Source organism: Siniperca chuatsi, linkage group LG10 (assembly GCF_020085105.1).
Source record: "Siniperca chuatsi isolate FFG_IHB_CAS linkage group LG10, ASM2008510v1, whole genome shotgun sequence".
Lineage (NCBI taxonomy): Eukaryota > Metazoa > Chordata > Actinopteri > Centrarchiformes > Sinipercidae > Siniperca > Siniperca chuatsi.
The window spans coordinates 4,136,758-4,155,324 of NC_058051.1; the positions used below are offsets into that span (position 1 = coordinate 4,136,758).

Below are 18,567 nucleotides of genomic sequence, written 5' to 3' on the forward strand. Positions count from 1 at the left end.
AGACAAGCATTAGGTTTGAAAAACGATAGACGCCGCCGCGTTTCTGGGGGCCGAGCCCCACAGATTACTGTACAAAAACACCCGACTTTTATAACTTTACTTACTGATTTTGTTGAAACTGGATGATGATGATACGTTATTGTCAGATCGAAATGTTTCTTGCATCACAGCAGCTGCATTTGCAACATCACAGAGATCATATTTTATGGGGAAAAGATTTTCTGTGATTGATTGGAAGGTTGTGAACCAGATTGGAAGATTTCAAAGATATTGTTACCTTCCACAGCAGCAAGAAGTTGCTTAGCCACAATTTTTTCAAGTATTTTTGATATAAAAGGTAATTTTGAAATAGGTCAGTCATTTTCAAGAACCATATGGTCAAGTCCAGGCTTCTTTAGGAGTGGCTGAACTCTAGCAGTTTTGAAGTAGTCAGGGATGCAGCCCAGGGATAGAGAGCTGTTAAAAATTGATAGCAACCAGGGCCCAACTGTTTCATTTGCATTAATGAAAAGCTTTGTTGGCATTACATCCTATAGACAAAAGGACACCTTCATGTGAGCTACTACAATAAAAGTTTTGGTAAGGGAAACCGGGATGAAGTGGCTGAGGGTGTCTTGTTCTGGGAATATATTGGCCCTGATAGACTCTACTTTCTCTGTAAAGAAAGTAAAAAAAAAAAAATTGCAGTCAGCATCACATTCAACAGGAACATTTGGACGCTCTGGATTTACTAGTTGATCAATAGTCTTGAATAAAAACCTGGGATTGCGCTGATTTTCCGATATAAGATTTGAGAAGTGGTGTGTTTTCGCATATAAGAACAGTACATAATAACACCAGCCTTAGCCTTTAACATATTGAATTGTGCTCCTGTATGAATTCTAACTAGCCCAAAATGTCCCAAAGGAGTCTTGCATCCCCTTCTTTGAACTGCTAAGTGCTCAGATAAATGGCCAGCAGTAAAACATGAACCTATATTGAGTCTTGTTATGTTCTGTGTTTCATTCTCTATTTTCTTTTACAAGGCATGGCACTTCCTACAGTAAATGTAGCGAGTCTATGAAACCCGCCTGTGTGAAAAGCCATATGATTGATGGACAAAGGAGCTGCTATGGCAGCATAGACAGGCCTCCAGCTTACCTCGGTGCTTAATTCCTTCTCCCAACTGGCATGCCACACTAAGAGATATACACTTCAATTATACATGGGGAGGGTGGGGGCGCAGACTCCGCTGCCTTGCCCGAGAACTGATCAATATTTCAGCTCCAAGGGGACCAAACATCTAGTGGAGCAGCTGCTGCTTAACAGCTTTACACACTGGAGTGGCACACCCCGTAATACACAGCTATATACTATAGGTGTGTGTGTGTGTGTGTGTGTGTGTGTGTGTGATCGAGGGATTTCAAGGGCCACAAGAGCTACTGCCGAGTTGACAGTAGGGAGAGATGAGCCTCGAGGAGGTGATAGGTGTGTGACTTTTTTCTAGCGTGTGTGGTGTGTATTGACTTGATTCTTACTCTTCTTTCTCCATCCCTATCTAATTTCTCTTTCGACCACTCCCTCTTTTCCCTCCGCACATGCAAACACACACACACACACACAGTGAGCTTGTCCTATAATTCTCTCAGCTCTCCCGGCGGTCTGCATTGCCTGTATGTGGGGTAGAGAGGGAAAGAGAGAAGTTGAGACAGAGAGAAAGAAAGACATGCTGTCTGTCTTGTACTTTGTTGTTCCAGGCTTTGGCATGTCAATTCAAACTTTACCTTTTTGAATCTGAAGTCTGGCAGTGCTCCTCCAATCCTTTCATCATTGTATATTTCCAGCATTCCTCCCTTATTGTGATGCATCTCCAGCATTTACAGTCAGTGCCCGCAGTTTGTCTGTGAGGCATTTCAGACAGGATTTACAAAATGTCAGGAGACCAAAACCTGGGTGACAAACTAAGACTATACCCAGCAAGCACTGAGATCTGTCGTTGGCAAAGCTGGGGATGTTGTGGAATGCAGAATCCTTGGATTTTGTTGGAGTCAGGGACAAGGCAACGGACACCAGAGGCAGTGAAGCTAAAAACAAGGAATGGGGAGTTGTGCTGATTAGGAGATTTTCATTGTGTGCAGGCATGTATTATGGAAAATGAAGTCAGTGTTGATGCTGACAATAGGTTTGGACTGTCATTGAAGCAAGTTAGCTATAAGGAAAATGTCAGAGTTATTGCACTGCTACTCTTCTTTCATCTTGTTAATATCTCATCTGCCTCAGCTAGCCTTGGCTAAGATCCAGGGCATATAACCTGTCAGGACACATGTAACTCAGAGTCGACATTCCCGCTGCTTTCAGGACCTTGGTCAGTTTTCAACTTCGTCTGTTATACCCTAGTCAGTTTGGAGCCATTATCCATCTTTGTCAGTGTCTGTCTTCCCCATATTGTATCTAGAGAGAGTTTGCTTGTTTCTTTTAGGAAATAACACTGTGTTTTCAGACAAGTGGCATATGGATTCCAATACACAATGGATCTGTGAACCTTTGCCGCACTTGCTGTGGGGCTTGAGGATGATTGGTCCAAAGTTGTCCCTTTGGACAGCTACTTCCCAGATTAGCATGATATTTATTGTGCATATTCATAGTCTTTAGAGAATGTTACTTTAAGATTCTGGCTACCCCTCCCCAACATTTTTCTAGCACTATCATCAGGTCAGAATTTCCCCTTGACCAACCCTTTGAACAATTTGGATATTGCAAAATTGAACAAGATTTCCTTGAAATCAGGCCAAAATTTCAACTTTTATCTTTAATAAATCTAACATTTGTGCTACCAAAATGATGACAATTGAGAATAAAAATAGCAACTCAAATCCTCTCCGAATGTGTTGAATCAGCAATTTATTAAACAACTGTTGAACAAGCAGAACATAAACTTAAACATGACATCTCTGACTCCAAGCAGTCAACTCCCCTGTCATCCACAGCCTCTATATTTTACACATGCGGCTGGCGCTGGATAAGCCAGCTAAGCTGCATTGTTTTGACTGGGCCTGAACACTCCGCTGTGAAGGTAGCGCTAATGGGACAGGGGACTTCCTGTGATTTCCCATAAAATAAAAGCCGTTTTATTTCTGGTGAAAATCTTAAAAACGCTGAATTACAACGCAGTGTACTTTTTGCATCATGTCCTGCCTCCTGCACCCCTTGCCTTTAGCATTTCCAGTAGGTGAAAATGCATCTGACACAGAAATGAAAATAAAAAGTCCCTGTTTATGTAACGTTATTACGGCGTCTCCTACTCTCACAGCAGAGTATAATATGTATTATAGCAAAATTTAGTACTCATTGTGCAGTAAAATGGTCCCTGTCAGTGATTTGCTATTATATATTATGTTTCTAGGTTAATATTACTACTGCTTTAATGTGTATGTTGCATTTTACTGCTGTAGATGTTTCAGGTTGAGCTAATTTTAACTACTTTATATACTGTTGGGTAGTTTAATCTACAGCAATGCTTCATATTCTATAAGATCATCATATGTTTGCACTATTTGAGAATTTAAGATATGTCATTTTAGAGAAAATGTGTATATCAAGATATATATCGTATATTGCGGCCTAAAAATATAGAGATATTATTTATAAGCCATATCGCCCAGCCCTAATTGTACACGGACCAATCATGCTTACTGTCGTAGTCATCTCCCCAAAGGCCCATTCTGAGCCAGGAAAAACCCTGAAAGCTCTTAGTTATAGTTAATTTTTCTTAACGTAACTCAACGCTTGGTTTTGCTGCTTCTCAATTTAAGCTTCCCACTGGTCACCAACACAAAGGACAACGTTTTCCTTCTTGACCTTGACTTTTTAATGTTGCTGCTTGGCTTGACATGGACAGGACCCAAATCATAAGCTACAAAGCCATAGAGTGGCTCATGATTTAGAGTGAATTGTGTGAGAGCAAATGTAAGCAAAACACCCAAAAGGTAAATTAAATGCACAGGAGTGTGTGGCATTGATGCTGCGACAGTGTAGCAAGATGGTCAGCCATGATACTAGTCGTAGATCTAGTGCTGTGAGATAGTGGACATAGAGCCAGTGTAGCAAGCTAGACTTCAGATTTAAGACTTCAGACTACACTTCATTCAGTCAGAATCTGTGGTGATTAGAGGTATGCAGTTTTGTGCCCTATGCTAAACATTTGGCTTTGCATCTGGAAACCAGTCTTTGGAGTATTGTTTGCATTTCAAATGGCAAAGAAAAGAAAAGACCACGAGATGTGGGTAAAAGATCTGAAAAAGCTAGTAAGCAGTCCTGGAGTTTTCATGCACTTTCATGTTCAACGAATATATTTTACTTTCCTGTGTTGGTGGATGCAATGTTGGAAAGATTTTGAAATCTGTCAATTAGATATCAACAGCCTATTTCTGTCACACTTAAAAATTAATACTTTCAATTGATAGCACTGCATACATGCCAATCTGATGAGACTCTGTGTACAATATGATTATGGTAAAAACTAGCTGAATTCTTACTGTGTGAACAAATTTAGAATCAACTCAGATGATACATGTACAATTTATTATTATAAAAGGCCTCAAATTAATATAGTCAAGTTTCCAGTAAATACAGTCTGTAGACAAACATTAGGGTACTACTGTACATGATTTCTATGTTACACCTACACATTTTCTTAATTGGTTACCATAATGTTTTTATTCTCTACCTTTTAATTGTGGTCGATACCCACTAGGTCTGGTTACCATCTGAAATTTAGATTTAAATCAGGAACTATCAGATCAAACAATAAGTAAACAAGATTACGAATGTGACGTTAATGCCAGCTTTCGGTACTTGACAGTTTTCAGTTCTTGTGGCTATGGACACATTTCGGTCGGTACCAGAAAAGAATTGAGGTTCAGTTGTATACATGCAGGCCAGGCATCCTAATCTACAAGAAAATAAAAGATTGGTCACGTCTAAATAGCCTCACTAGCTGTTTAAAATTCGCTGTAGTGTAAAATAGCCTTAGATGGAGATTTTTGTAAGATGAGAATCACTGCTCGATGAAAGTCATTGCTGGATAGAAATTGCATTACTATCACCTTCATTCCTTGAATGGATTTCACATAATTGGGCTGTTTCTACAGTAATTGCTGCAGTCCTCTCATCGTCAGCTTTTCCCTGTCCTCCACCTGTCCCCCCCCGTTTGTCCTTATGACATAAACTTTTATGTCAAACCACTTTTTTTTTCCTTCAGCCACATTGCTCACCTCAGGGGACAAAGCATTCGCTGCCTCCATTAATGCAGTCCAAGCCTCTTTTTTTTCCTCACACCAGTCACTAAGGTGATAGAAAAGAACGCCTTCAGCTTCTCAATCAGCTCCATTACACTGCTTGTTCTTTTTCCACCTGTCATGCTTCAGGTTTTCACTAGCTGCCTCCTCCACTTCTACATCTCTGATTCTGCAGAATGGCCCTTCTTATAGAGTATGTAAATGTTCAGGAGTGTATAATGATAATGGTAAGATGTAGGCATGTGCAGATCATTTTTAAAAACATCCAGATTTACTAACTATTCAGCAAGAAATAAAACTGCTGCCTGGTTTACACTGTTCTTCAATATGGTGCTATTTTTCTTAGCACAAAGTAAGATAATTTCTGTGGACATGAGACCATATGTGCCTTAGATACAGTAAAATGGTAAAAATGATGAATGAAGACATTCTAACCATGTGGTTGTATTAAACAATAGATGAGGAATCCAAAGTATATGTCTTCACAGATCCACTTGGTTCCTAGTAACTGAGACTCAACTGGGCACCAGAGTAGCCTGATAATCAGACTAATTGCCATTTTGTTTCACTTCATTAATGAGTCTGACATCATGTTTAAGACTAACGTTTTCTGTTTGAGAGATGGTTAACTTATTTTTTCCGTGATCAGTCAGTAGTGACTGACATTTCAGTCTCGGTCGAAGAAATTGTCAATTTACGAGTTGTTATTTTGACTTACAACAACCAGTTTGGCTGCGTCAGTCCCATCCACACTTTTTTTCATTACCATCGTTTGTGGCAATTTATCTGTTACTACTTTTCTGGGTCTGGTACAGGAAGATTATGCCTCCATTCTTAATTCCACCTACAAAGATCTGATGAGCACAGCAGCAGACTTATCTGAATCACTGAAAAAATTGGAAATGGTGGCAGTGAATCAGAGGTCTGAATTTGGTTGGGTCCAAATTATATTCACACTAATTGGGACTTCTTTTTTGAATGCATTTCTATGACTTTACATTGATTCTTGGGACATATTCTGTTTGTTAATTGGTGGCGCATCATGCTGCTGCTAGTGTTGCCATTTTCTCTCTGTTTGGGATTAATTATCCTCCAGTCTAATTCAGACTGGTTCTAACCGTCTGTTATTTTTTTGGATTGGTTCTGTTTTGCGTAGGTTTTCCAAGGGCCAGTTTCACATCCGGTCCAAAATTTTGGACCTGTGAGGAGCTCTTGTTTTAAAGTCTATACGATTCAGTCCTATCTGCCCCAGCTGCGATCCAGTGAAATGACTGACCACAAGGAAGCCTGGAGCCTCCATCCCTGTCATTTTCTCTGCCACTCTATCATCCACACCGCCATTTCTCATCTCTCCTATGCTGGTGACAGTCATAGAATTTCACACTGAGAGGATTTGTGATGCTGATACCCGCTGGTTCTGTGCCTGTCAAATGACTTACTGTATCTCTCTCTCTTTCTCTCCCCCTCTCTCTCGCCCCTCCACCTCAAGGCGTTGGCTAGGCTGCCAAAATTAGTATCAAAGTGTTACAGCCAAAAATCTTCCTGAGTGCATGTGCTTGCTTAGCTTCATAAGACTTCATGAGCTGAGCTATGACTTTGAGTTTTCACCCTTTGCCAGGGTGAAGGCACGTGGTTACAAAAAATGTGGTAGTTATACAGTAAAATCTTACAGTTACACTTACACTTATATAATAGAGATGAGTATTGCCACTGATTTTCCAGAATCGATATGATTCCGATTTGATGCAATATTGATTTGGAATAATGTCCCGTAATCATCAAGTATTGCATTTCTAAATGCTGTGCTGTTATTTCCGCGATAAAGAAAAAAGACAGATTGTTAGAAAGATTAGACAGACTGTCAGGTGAGCCCGGGAACATGTATACCTGAGTGGCAGATTTTCACTCGACTCACAAAACCTCTGTGATACATGTAAGTTAGCTTAATATGTTGTACAATCTTGTTATTTACGCTTTAATACCACGTGGTTAGTGTGGTTCATGTTTGTGAACTCAATGTGAGTTCATCAAACTAGCAGCACAACACGAGAAAGCAGCCAAATCTGTAAAGTTTCCACAACTATTTGAGTTTTGCAGCCTTGGTACGCCTTCTGATCCGCGGAGCCCACCTCGCTGCGCTTCGCGGCCGGAGAAAGCTTCTCCTGGAGAGGAGCAACTTCTGGTCCGGCTGCAGCTCGGGGGAAACCGGCTACATCCCAGCCTCATACATAACACAAAGTACTTGTAAGCTTCACGTATCCACGGGAAACGGCATATATTAAAAAAACGATCTCGGATTTTATGAATCGATATCGGGTAATTCAAATAAAGATCGATTTGAATCGAGCCCTATTATATAATGCATTAAAGCCTGATTTTGTATTCATGTGCTTTTTTTCTATGCTTTATGATGGCAGCTCTTATTCATCTTAGACACACATGCACACACAGTCACATGCATTCATACAGATAGCTACATGCATAACATGTGAATAGTTAATACAGGCATGCAGACATGTGGAGCTGGCCCATTATCTAAGTCCCATGTAGCTGACGCTAGTGCTCCCAGCCTCCCAGCCAGCCTGGTGGCTAAATGGAAATGCCCTGTTTGCTTTTCTTTTGGGAAGCCCCCTGGGGTCGAACAACAAGGCCCTGTCAATTACACTCAAGTTACTCTGGACCTCTCTATGCAAAACCAATGCCCATTTGCAGCCTCTTTGTTTTGTGCAATGCCTGTGATTCCCCCTTCAGTGCTTGCCCAGTTGCCGACAAGTCGAGCATTTGAATGACCACCTTGAGAGGGCAGGAAGAATTAGCCACAGCTTTTTCGCTCTGATAGCACTATGAGAGGTTCATAATTGCTTGTTTAGCACCGACAGCCAGTAATAGGACTCTATGAAGCTATTACAAAAGTTTTTCCAAAAGCAAGTTACTGATTAATGCTGTAATATAGTTTGTCACAAAATGTAACCACCATCACAATCTTCTCTCTTTAACTCTCCCGCTCTCTCTTCTTCTCACAACATTGCTCCCTCATGATTTAATTTGCCTCTTGTCATAGTTAAGTTTTTCTGTCACCCACAAAGGGGTCTCAGCAAAACCCCCAGAAGCTGCAGACAGGCTGGTTGTTGGTAGTGACAGTGACGTCAAGCTACATGCTTCTGTGCTGATGATGTTTTAATGTCACCCCATTGCTGTTCGCCCCTCTTCACTCAAGTTGTGGGGGGGTGGATATTTACCCCTGCGAGAATCGATTACTGCTTTGTTGACAGTCGCTGCGGAGTATAACCTCTCATTAGGTCCGACATATGCTGCGCCTGGCATTGCTGCCAATGCAAGCTGTTTTCTCAATGGCATCTCCCAGCGCTCCCGTGGCGTAGGGAAGGAGCAAGCTCTTATAACATTGCCTTAACGTAAAGTTCTGGGGGAACAAATGTAGTGCATTATGTTGGTCTTGAAATAGTACAAATTTTGAGCTTTTCTTAGGCAAACTGAGGTCAGTGTTGAATATTTGAATGTGAGAACAAATACAGTATGTTTCCATAGCTAGGGGTGTAACAGTATGCAAAATTCAGAATTCCCTTTTTGTAATTCACTCAAACATTTGCATATATCAAAAAGTGATCTACTGTGAAACAAAACAAAACTCAATTGACGGCTGTTGGCACACGCCTTGCCTCATTTCTTGTTAGTTCAATGAATTACAGTACATTCCTTTTCTTACCTCCCAGAACATACTGTACACAATGAGGATCAGTAAGCGTAGCATATAGTGTGATATTGAAACACACTGTGTGTTTCTACAGGACAGAAACAGCACTGGAAATGGTGTTACTTATCTTAATCACGAGTTACTTGTGGCTCCGCCTTTATTTCGTCCTCGTCTTTTAAATTATATTGATTACATTTTTCTAAAATATTCTTAAATGGAATCTAACAAAATCTGAAGAAAGACATAACAGAAGAGTTGCTGCTATAGAAGGTCTCCCACAACTCCTGCGTATGATGTGCGTAAGATTGATTCAACTTTTTATACAAAGAACGCGTTGAGGAACAAAAGGCTTATTAGAAATGTGCCATGTTTACATAATAAAAACAAAAGAAAAAAGCAAGCAATTACAATTATCTCTCAGAATTGAATAATTTCTCTGGAAAAAAGGCAAAGTATGTCCATTGAAATTATAGCTATAGACTGGATCAATTGATTGTTGAACAAGAGCTCAACATAGCAAGGGAAGAATTGCCTTCATCGCAGCACATGACATATCATGCCAAAGCTGTGTGGATGAGAGAACAGCGAGGTTTCTTTGTATCAGATCAGTCGTAAGAACAGAACCATCCCAGTAAACACAACCACTGGAAGCTGAAGATTATGCTTTTAGTCTTCCTGCCACATGCGTAACTGCACATTTGAGGCAGTTCGTTGACTATGGCAACCAACTCAGTCGATACAGTTGGTCGAAGACGAAGCACCATCATGCTTTGCCCCTGCTCTTAAGCAAGCTCTAACATAGGTCAGCTAAGAAATCTCCAGCAGTGAATTTGTATTGGAGAAAGATATGAAAAGGGCACTGTGAAGCAAAACAAAGTTCAACTAAAGCATGCTGCACCATCGCGGAAAAGCTGTACAAATCAGCTCATGTATCAGACATAAATTTAGGTAACTTTAGGCAAAAAATATTTATTCAAATCACTTGACACTATTTTATCCTTAGTTCAGCTTGTCTATCTCAAAATATTTATAACCAGTCATGGCTGTTTTCTTGGGCATTGACTAAATCCTTTGAAAATCTGAATTATTGCAAATTGAGTAAGGGAAATCTTTGCTCCATGGGGACAGAGTGTTTATTTATTTATTTTTTTCTGAGATTGGAACAGAATCAATTTGGAGGTGTATCAAAGCAGTGAGGCAGATGAAAAAGGAATTCTACCTTTGAATTGGAAATCTGTCATGAACAGTGTCCACATTTGGATTGCTCTGAGACTGGGGACTGCGTCTTTGACCACAATGCGAATTTCAGATTATCACAGGGGGAAGAAACTTGGGTGAAAGAAGTGATAGAAAATATGGACCCCCCCCCTCAATCTCTTGTTTATATAGCTTGGGATAGGTTCAAGAGAAGTTCATTCAAAGATGAGGCTTTGATTTGGGAGTTAAGGTTGGAGGGAAATAAATAAATAAACTGAGAGAAAGTAAAGTTTTCAGTCCATGAATACTGAATGACATGCATCTTGGGATGGGGGATATTTATACATTCTCATCTCAGCCCGTGTTTGCTGCTGCTAGAATATCTGTCTGAATTCCAGCTCACTAAACACACAGAATAAAAGCTCAGTACCTAAGAAAATGTGCATGACCATTATTGAGAGATGAGTCGGATGTCAGATTAAAACAGAGATATTGTATTAAGATTTCATAATATGACTCTTCTCAGAGCTTCCGTTGAAAACTCAGTGAAGAAAATTTCCACACAAATTCTGAGCCTCTGTGTTAAGTTACTAATCATTGTTAGTCATCCCGTCATTCTGTCTCATTGGCCCGCATTGGCATAGCCTTGCACAAAAATGTGTTAATGTTGAATCACCACCACTTTCATCCAAGCAGACACACCAGTTTGTTAGCTGTTTTGTGAATCTCAACATCCTTGTCGACAAGGCAATGTCCAATGAATATATGAAAACAAGCAAACAGACAAATAAGTAATCAAACCATGGCTAGACGAGTATCTTTGCCTTCCACCTTTTGTATTCAGTAGTGTTTGTATTTGGAAAACTAGTAATTTAAACTCACTGTGCACAGAGATAAAAGACTGATGTGGCCCAAATAGCAATGCCTCAGAGGTTTTGAATTTGAATATACAACTCTGTGGTGGCTGATAGCTGGGTCCAAAGATGAACAGGCTCTGCCACAGTGGCTGGGAGAAATTAGCTCTGTATTTCAAGGTAGCTCATGTCTACTTATGCCATTATTTTCTGTTGACAGTGTCATGTTCTTCTTTATGGTTTTGAAAAATAAAAGGCTTTATTGTGCTCGGGGAGCAATGGATCACAGAGAATTTGTGGGTCTCTTTATCATATTCAGGCCTTTGTGCATGTAAATCAGTATGGCTCTGCTGTAGGTAGGCTATTATTTCAAATTTGAATGGCAGATCAGAGTCTGTGAACAATTGCACCTACCTGGCACGGACTACAAACAGGCTCCCAAAAGGCTTGACTGTCTTCGTCTGAACTTGTGTAAAAATAGCAAGTTGAAACCCCCCACATAATACAAAGAGTCTTCTTACCAGGGGGACATACCCACCTCTTGAATGTGAGATTTTTGGTGTCACATCCTCACCAATCAGGTATTCTTGTCAACCCTTGATGTTTGGCTCATTCCTTTTAGAGGTCTGCAATATGGAGAATGACAAGCAAGTTGGTGTCAAACTTTTGTTGGAGAATGAAAAGCAGCACAACAATGTATGTGTCCATTCTTAATCCTGCCGACAAAGCTCTGATTGGTTGATTGTAGCGCTATTTCTCCACAAATGGAAGGTTAAACACTTATATGTATGTACTGTAGCTCTTGGTGTATGATGTAGCCAGTCATCTGGAACACATGTATACCATGAAATTGGTTTGTGGTACTTGTGGTAGCATTTTCCCCCTCTCTTCTTCTTTTCTTTTTTTCAAGTAATTCTAATGACAAAAGTTTTTTTGTATAAAAAACAGACAAACCTGGTGAAAATGAATGCAATCTATGTGTTACTTTCAGCCATTCATTCTCAGTGTCCCTGGGTCTCCCAGTGTCAGGTCCCAGTACTATGTGTATGATGTTCTTATTTTGACTATCCCTGGACTGCAGTAACTTAAATGACAACTGATGCTGAAAGCCAAGCTAGGTACCATGGGACTGTGTACCATCTGTACTTAATATGCCATTTCCCTGAAGTGATTCTCAACATGCTGTTTATTGGCCATTATTATACTATATGTCATATAACTCATCTCGATCTTAGTTCTTTCTGTCATATGCTACTCTCTCTTGCACTGAAAGAGCACACACAAAGTATGGAAAATAGGTCTATAAAAATATCTATATCTATAAATAAAGGTGTGTGTGCGGGTTATGTCCAGTTTTCACCAGTTCTTTTGTCTGGTACACAAAGCACCATACAGACACACATATGCACACACTCACACTCTTTGTAGTTAATAAAAAGTATGCGTGTTCATAAGATTACTTTTGATCATAATACATTTTCCAAAAACCTTTGGAACAAGGCATAACATGATTGAATAACAAAACACATTCTTCTAAAGAATATTTTTGTGGGGACCAAACAACTGGACCAAGACCGCTTGAAAAGAAGGGTCTTGGTCTGCTTCCAAGCGGACTCTGGTGTGGTGTGAAAGCAAATGGAACAACCACAGGATTGTTAGATAGCAGATGTGTGATTTTAGCATGATTTCAAAAGCTAAACTACTAATAAATCCATCTGCTGCCCTTGAAGGTATGTAGTTCTCAGATGAGCTCCCCAGTGGGCAGTTCCTCTCAGGGAGTCCTCAGAACTGTTAAAACGCCTTTAGTCTTGAGCCCGCACTGAGGGATGGTGATATGGAACTAACCAGTCATTACTATAGCTTGGGTAGATCTAGTTAGGCTTTTCAGGTGATCACTATCTTATTTACTTACCAAACCAAATGTAATCTAATCAAACCAGTGGGGTGATGATGAAGTTTGCCATAATTTGATACATAATTCAATTTTTCTTTGGTGTCATTTAAAATGTATACTATGTTTAGATCGCAGTCATTGGAATGATATCAAATCCAAGGTGCATTCTGAACAAATCAGAGATGTAGGACTGATAATGTCTTCCTTCACTCCATGTGTTATTTGGTTCTGTAGGTCCTGTACTTCCATACGTCTCTGCGGTTGCCCAGCATGGTGGTGGTTCTGGAGCTGGTGTCCTTGTCACCCAGGCCAGATGGCTCCCAGCAGGCCCTGGGGCGAGGCTTCACTGTCCTGGAGCTTTTTACCAACAGGCCAGAGGCTCGGGCTGCTGATGGGGACAGAAGGTGATTAGCCATTCTTAATTACACCACCCAGGCATTAATGAGGTTTCTCTCGAGGAAATGGTTGAAGGACAGGTATGGTTGTGGCGAAGGGGTTGAATATCATCTCGGGACTACCAGCTTGTATGGTCTTGTATACTTATAGCTGTTAAGCCTTTGCAATAATAGCACAGCTGTAGTAATTTTACTTTTTTCTGCCTGCTTGCAGAACTACTACTACACATAAGCTGTTTTGGGTTTGATTGTTATCAGCAGTCAGGATTTAGAGGGGATGGTCAGGGAGCTATTTTGGTTGAGAGATACTTGTTTTAGACACTAGAATTAAATGTAACTAGCACAACAATAGACACATGTTTTGTCATGCAGGAACCTATAGCAGCTCCATTCATTCAGTCATTCAGGTTGGTTTCAATTTATCTCCTAGGCTGAATCTACACCATGGATCACCAAGAAGCCTCCTCCATCCTCTGCTGAAGGTCACTGTTGACTGTAAGGACCTTTTTTTTTTTACATACCATGTTTTGCAAGTATTTATTAGGTCTATTCACTTAAGTATTTGTCCCTGGAATAGTGTAGCAGGAAAGCTGAGAGTCACAGTACATATGGGGCTGAACAGTATTTATTTTCAGGCCAGTAAGGCCGCCTATGTTTTCCGAAACGAGAACCTTGACAACCACACCATCTGTAGCTACACATGACAACACTGTCGACAATAAAGGGTGCAGTGCCGCTCCTCACTTCTGTTCTTTGCCATGTTATAGCAAACTGAGGTGTTCTATGCAATGTAATTTAATATCATACCAGTGATTCACTAACACTTCATACAGCATAAAGGGATTATGTCATTAGGTGTAACCTTACTGTAATCCATAAAGGAGGACCTCTGCTGTGTCAGTGTAGCTTGGCAGAGAATGAATCTGCATAGATGTAACAACTCATAAAGTAAAATGATACAGTATCAAAGTGATGGTTTATGCTATAGTAAAGTGAAGTAGATTGAATAGCAAAACATTTAATTTATGTAACGCAGCTCAGCTGACACCACCATCCAGTAAACTTGCTGACTTGGAAAAACTCTCAGCATAAACCCTTTTATGAGGAAAAACAAAATAAATATTCGTTGTGGAAACTTCAAAAGAGATACCATAAAACAATAAAATGGGCAGTATAATGGGCAATGGAATGTGAGGAAGAAAACACAAGATGGAGAGAACATAATTTGTGAGAAGATAGGATCATTGTTTGGATCTACCACAATGTGAAATGAAACAAAGTTGGGTTCTCTTTCAAGTATCTGAATTCTCTGCCAGGTACCATCACAGAAAGATGGGTCGACTGCCACGTAAGGCCAGTCTAACAGAGAAGTATAAAAGAAAGAAAAGACAGACAGCCACATGTCATACTGTAGTATGGCACGTGGCATGTGGTAGTATAGCCAGGCAGCCAAGGTCAACTTATTATTGACCATCAAGTCCTCCATTATTTTCTTTTAAAGCCAGTTTGGGGTATTTTTGTAGTTTAATTTTTTACCTTTTTTCTTTAAGAGATTATGTGCAAGTTGTGTCCAAAGCTCTCCATGATGCCTAACAGTTACATATACAGTAGGTAATGAAGTAAGTTATTACTTTTGATTGAATGGATAAATATAACTGTGGCTCTCCCTGCTGGAGGTTGGCAGTTTGCTTCTGGCTTTGGGCGTTGGATTGGATTATCTTTAAATATTAGACCAACATCAGCTTAGCACTCAATAATTCAAGATAACAAATAATAATCAAACTCTATAAATAAAGTTTTATTATTATTTATTATTATTAGACAACAAATCTTCTTGAATTATTGAGTTTGCTACTTAAACTCAGGGTTGGTCTAGATATGTCCTTACTTGGTCTAAAAACCAAAGCTATGAATTACAAAACACTGTAGTGCCTCACAGTATGAATAACACTGTGCCCAATGAGAGCCAGAGTTCCTGTCTTGGCTATCATGTCACATGAATATTAGAAAACCTTCTCTCAAATGGACTCTTATGCTCGTTGAATTATTAACTACATGGCCGTTGTTTAGTGGAACGTTGCTTTTTTGTTTTAAGGGCCATATTGCTGCCACTCTTGCTGTTGCTCTTTCATGGTCAGAACCCTTTTTCATTTCTTTATATCACTTTTATTCCCATCTACTCTGACAGGGACACATAGTCCCCGTATCTGCTGCTTGATGGCAAGCATTTTGAGTGTGAATTTGTGGAGTGAAACAAGTATCTAAAACTATTTTGTGCTGGAGTGAAATAAGTGCATTTCCTTGTAGTGGTCATTCATGTCTGATTGTGTGAAAGAATTATAATGAGAAAACATGCCCTGAAGGCGGACATTGTTTTTACTATTCATTCATTACAAATTGATGTGTTGTAAATGAAGTTGGGTTTAAAACTTGAATTGAATAAAAGTGAATCAATTAAAACTATAAATGGCTGTTTTTCCACAGGTCTACCATATTAAAGGCATCACACATTATCATCATCACAATGGAGTGTGCTTCCTTATAGTCCTAAAGCAAGCTGCTGACTGCAGACGCACATGCGGTTCTGTTTACACTACATTGGGTGTCTTCATAATTGGAAGTGTTCACACGTTTTATCGGCACATGCGGTTCGTGCATAACATGTTCAAATTGTACGTCGTGTGGACTTTTGTGGCCATGCAGATCATTGCGGCCATAGAAACTATAAATTAAGCCTTGGGCTGTACTCTAATTGAAATATTTGTAGTCAAGGAACAAGAGTAAAGTTCTCTTTCAGAGCTTATAAATGATGTAGCCACCTATCCTGCAAGCCAACTAGCAATTATTTAGGTTTCTGAAACATTTTTGGATATTCAGCCCCAAACATTCCTCTGTAGAGGCTGGGATCTATTGGAATTTGACATGTCTGATTAATGGTCACACTTGTTTCTGTATGGTCAAGTTACTTAAATTATGAATCTCTATCATAACTAATCAAAATGTACTTTAATATCACATCACCGTAACGTTCACAGCGCCAAACTAACACATGCATTAACCACATGACATTGATCACAACAGGTGCACTGTGGGGTGCTGAAACGCACCATGTGAAAATTCCAACATGTGCACACTGTGGTGCCCAATGTGTGGCTTTTTTTGGTCACAAAGGCACTATAGAGCCTGTGAGAACACCCCTGTTTTGATTGCTACGCTACTGCACTGATGGATTAAGCAGATGCTCAGACTGTCATGGCACAGGTAGTACTGGTAAAATGTTTTGTTTTTAGGTCTAGGGGATTTAATTTCACACTCTACCTGAACCCCAGTGAACTCGACTAGCTTACCGCTGTTGCTCCACTTCCCTGCTGTTTCGCTCACCCAATTGCGTGGCTGGGCCGGCCTGCTCCGATTCTCATGTCTACAAGGGTGCACTGAGCTCGGTTGGTTTCAGTTCATTTAGGTTAACAAATAGATGCAGACAGAAACTAAACCAATACTTCAGGGATGGGGGTTATCATTCATTGTCCATCACATTCTCAACAAAACGTTTCTCCTTTCATTCATCTGCAGCGTGCTACTCTCATACGGGTATTCTCTACTCTCCTTTTCTCTTCTTTGGTGTCTACTCTCAGGTCGGCTCATATCACATAATACCAGCCCTCTTGAACGTTTGCAGCCAATCAAAAACTGGGCTGCGGTGGTGTGGGCATGTTATTCCAGGTACTGGAGAGAACAGTTAGGGGTTCAGTTCTGTTTGAGGAATACATCTTTGGCTTACCAGATGCCAAACACTGCATAGTGTTTAGGCTTATAATGGTCTGAGACAGGGTTTTAAAACTCTGGAACGTTATCATAACAGAAATCATTAATAAGGTTTCAAACCGCGAAGCGGTAGAACCCTACAGAGTTTGTGTCGGTTTATTATTATTATTATTATTATTTATTTTATGCTGCGGCTCAAATTGCCGTGAGCTGAAATGAGCTAGAAACACGAAACTTGGCCCAATAACTGAAAATGATGTGCAAGTGCTTCCACAGAAATATGAGCCCAATTGGCCGCATGGTGGCGCGGTAATTAAGGCCCCAAAATGCAATTTTGACAGGGTATTCCCCTCACACTGTAAGTCCAAATGACTTGAAATTTCTCTCACAAATCCAGCTCAATGTGCTCTACAAAAAAGCCTCTGGGACCAATAAAGTCCGCCATGATGGATTGTTTTGCTAATTTGCATAATGTGAAAAACAGTAAAATGAATAGTACTTTTTGAATTTTGACTCTATCGACACAAAAAATTTCATACAGCATTGCGGGACTGAGATACACGTTATTATAAATATATATATAAATATACGTCTATTATAAATGAGCAAGATCGGTTGAAAAACATGGCCGCCATCAACTAAAATCTCTTCGCAAAGGGCGGGGCTTAGCACAAAATTGGCTATAACTCATTAATGATTTGTCCAATTATCATAAATCTTGGGAGATATCTTCAAGCCGTGTGAATTTTGAGCTCGACCCATAGGGGGCGCCACAAATGCCAAAAAAACTGTACCTCAAAACCCGGTGGACAGAATTTCACCAAAATCTGCGGGCAAGTATTAACCAAAATCTGAAGTTTCATATTGATTGGTGCGAGTGGGCATGGCCTATCACATATTTGCCCGTAACTCAAGATGCCTTTGAGAAATCCTTATTAAACTCACCGGAGACATCCTGCGCCATCTCCTAAACATACACACCGAGATTCGTTCAAGTCCGATAAAGGGGGGACGAATGGCGGAACTTTGAGTGTGTAATAATTGAAATGCTGCAGGCTTTGTGATGACGAACAAGTGTGTGATTGATCTCACTCAACAGAATTAAGCACGCTGAGTTGACTGTGGCCGTTGCTGCCTGCGGCTTTAATTTTGGCCCATCGAGCTGCTTCCTTCCCTTGAGCAAAAAAAGGTTTGAACCCGCCCATTGTCGCCTGCGGCAATATTCTTTATTTGCAGTTCGTGTTGCAAAGTAATATACCAGGAATGTGAGTTGTCAGATGATGTTGGATTGCATTGCGGCCCAAGCTGAACAAGGTTCAACATTTTGCTGGAAAATTCAGCGTTTTTTTATTATTTTGTCTTGTTTTGTGGACTGCCCTCTGCGTTGGGACACCAGCTGTGCCCACACAGTGGTCTTATTGAATGAGGAGGCTGTTTTTTTATGCAGTGCAAATGCTGGCGTAAACATGATCTA

General features: G+C 40.2%; 1 protein-coding gene across 3 annotated transcripts in view; it reads left to right on the forward strand.

The window, feature by feature from the left end:
- The window catches only part of nphp4 (nephronophthisis 4), a 179,899-nt gene that overhangs the window by 18,963 nt on the left and 142,369 nt on the right, over window positions 1-18,567 (forward strand). For all 3 annotated transcript variants that reach the window (XM_044210968.1, XM_044210970.1, XM_044210969.1), the window contains exons 4-5: window positions 13,168-13,337; window positions 13,759-13,823. In XM_044210968.1, the coding sequence (XP_044066903.1) occupies window positions 13,168-13,337; window positions 13,759-13,823 (235 nt within the window). The remainder of the gene's footprint in view (window positions 1-13,167; window positions 13,338-13,758; window positions 13,824-18,567) is intronic.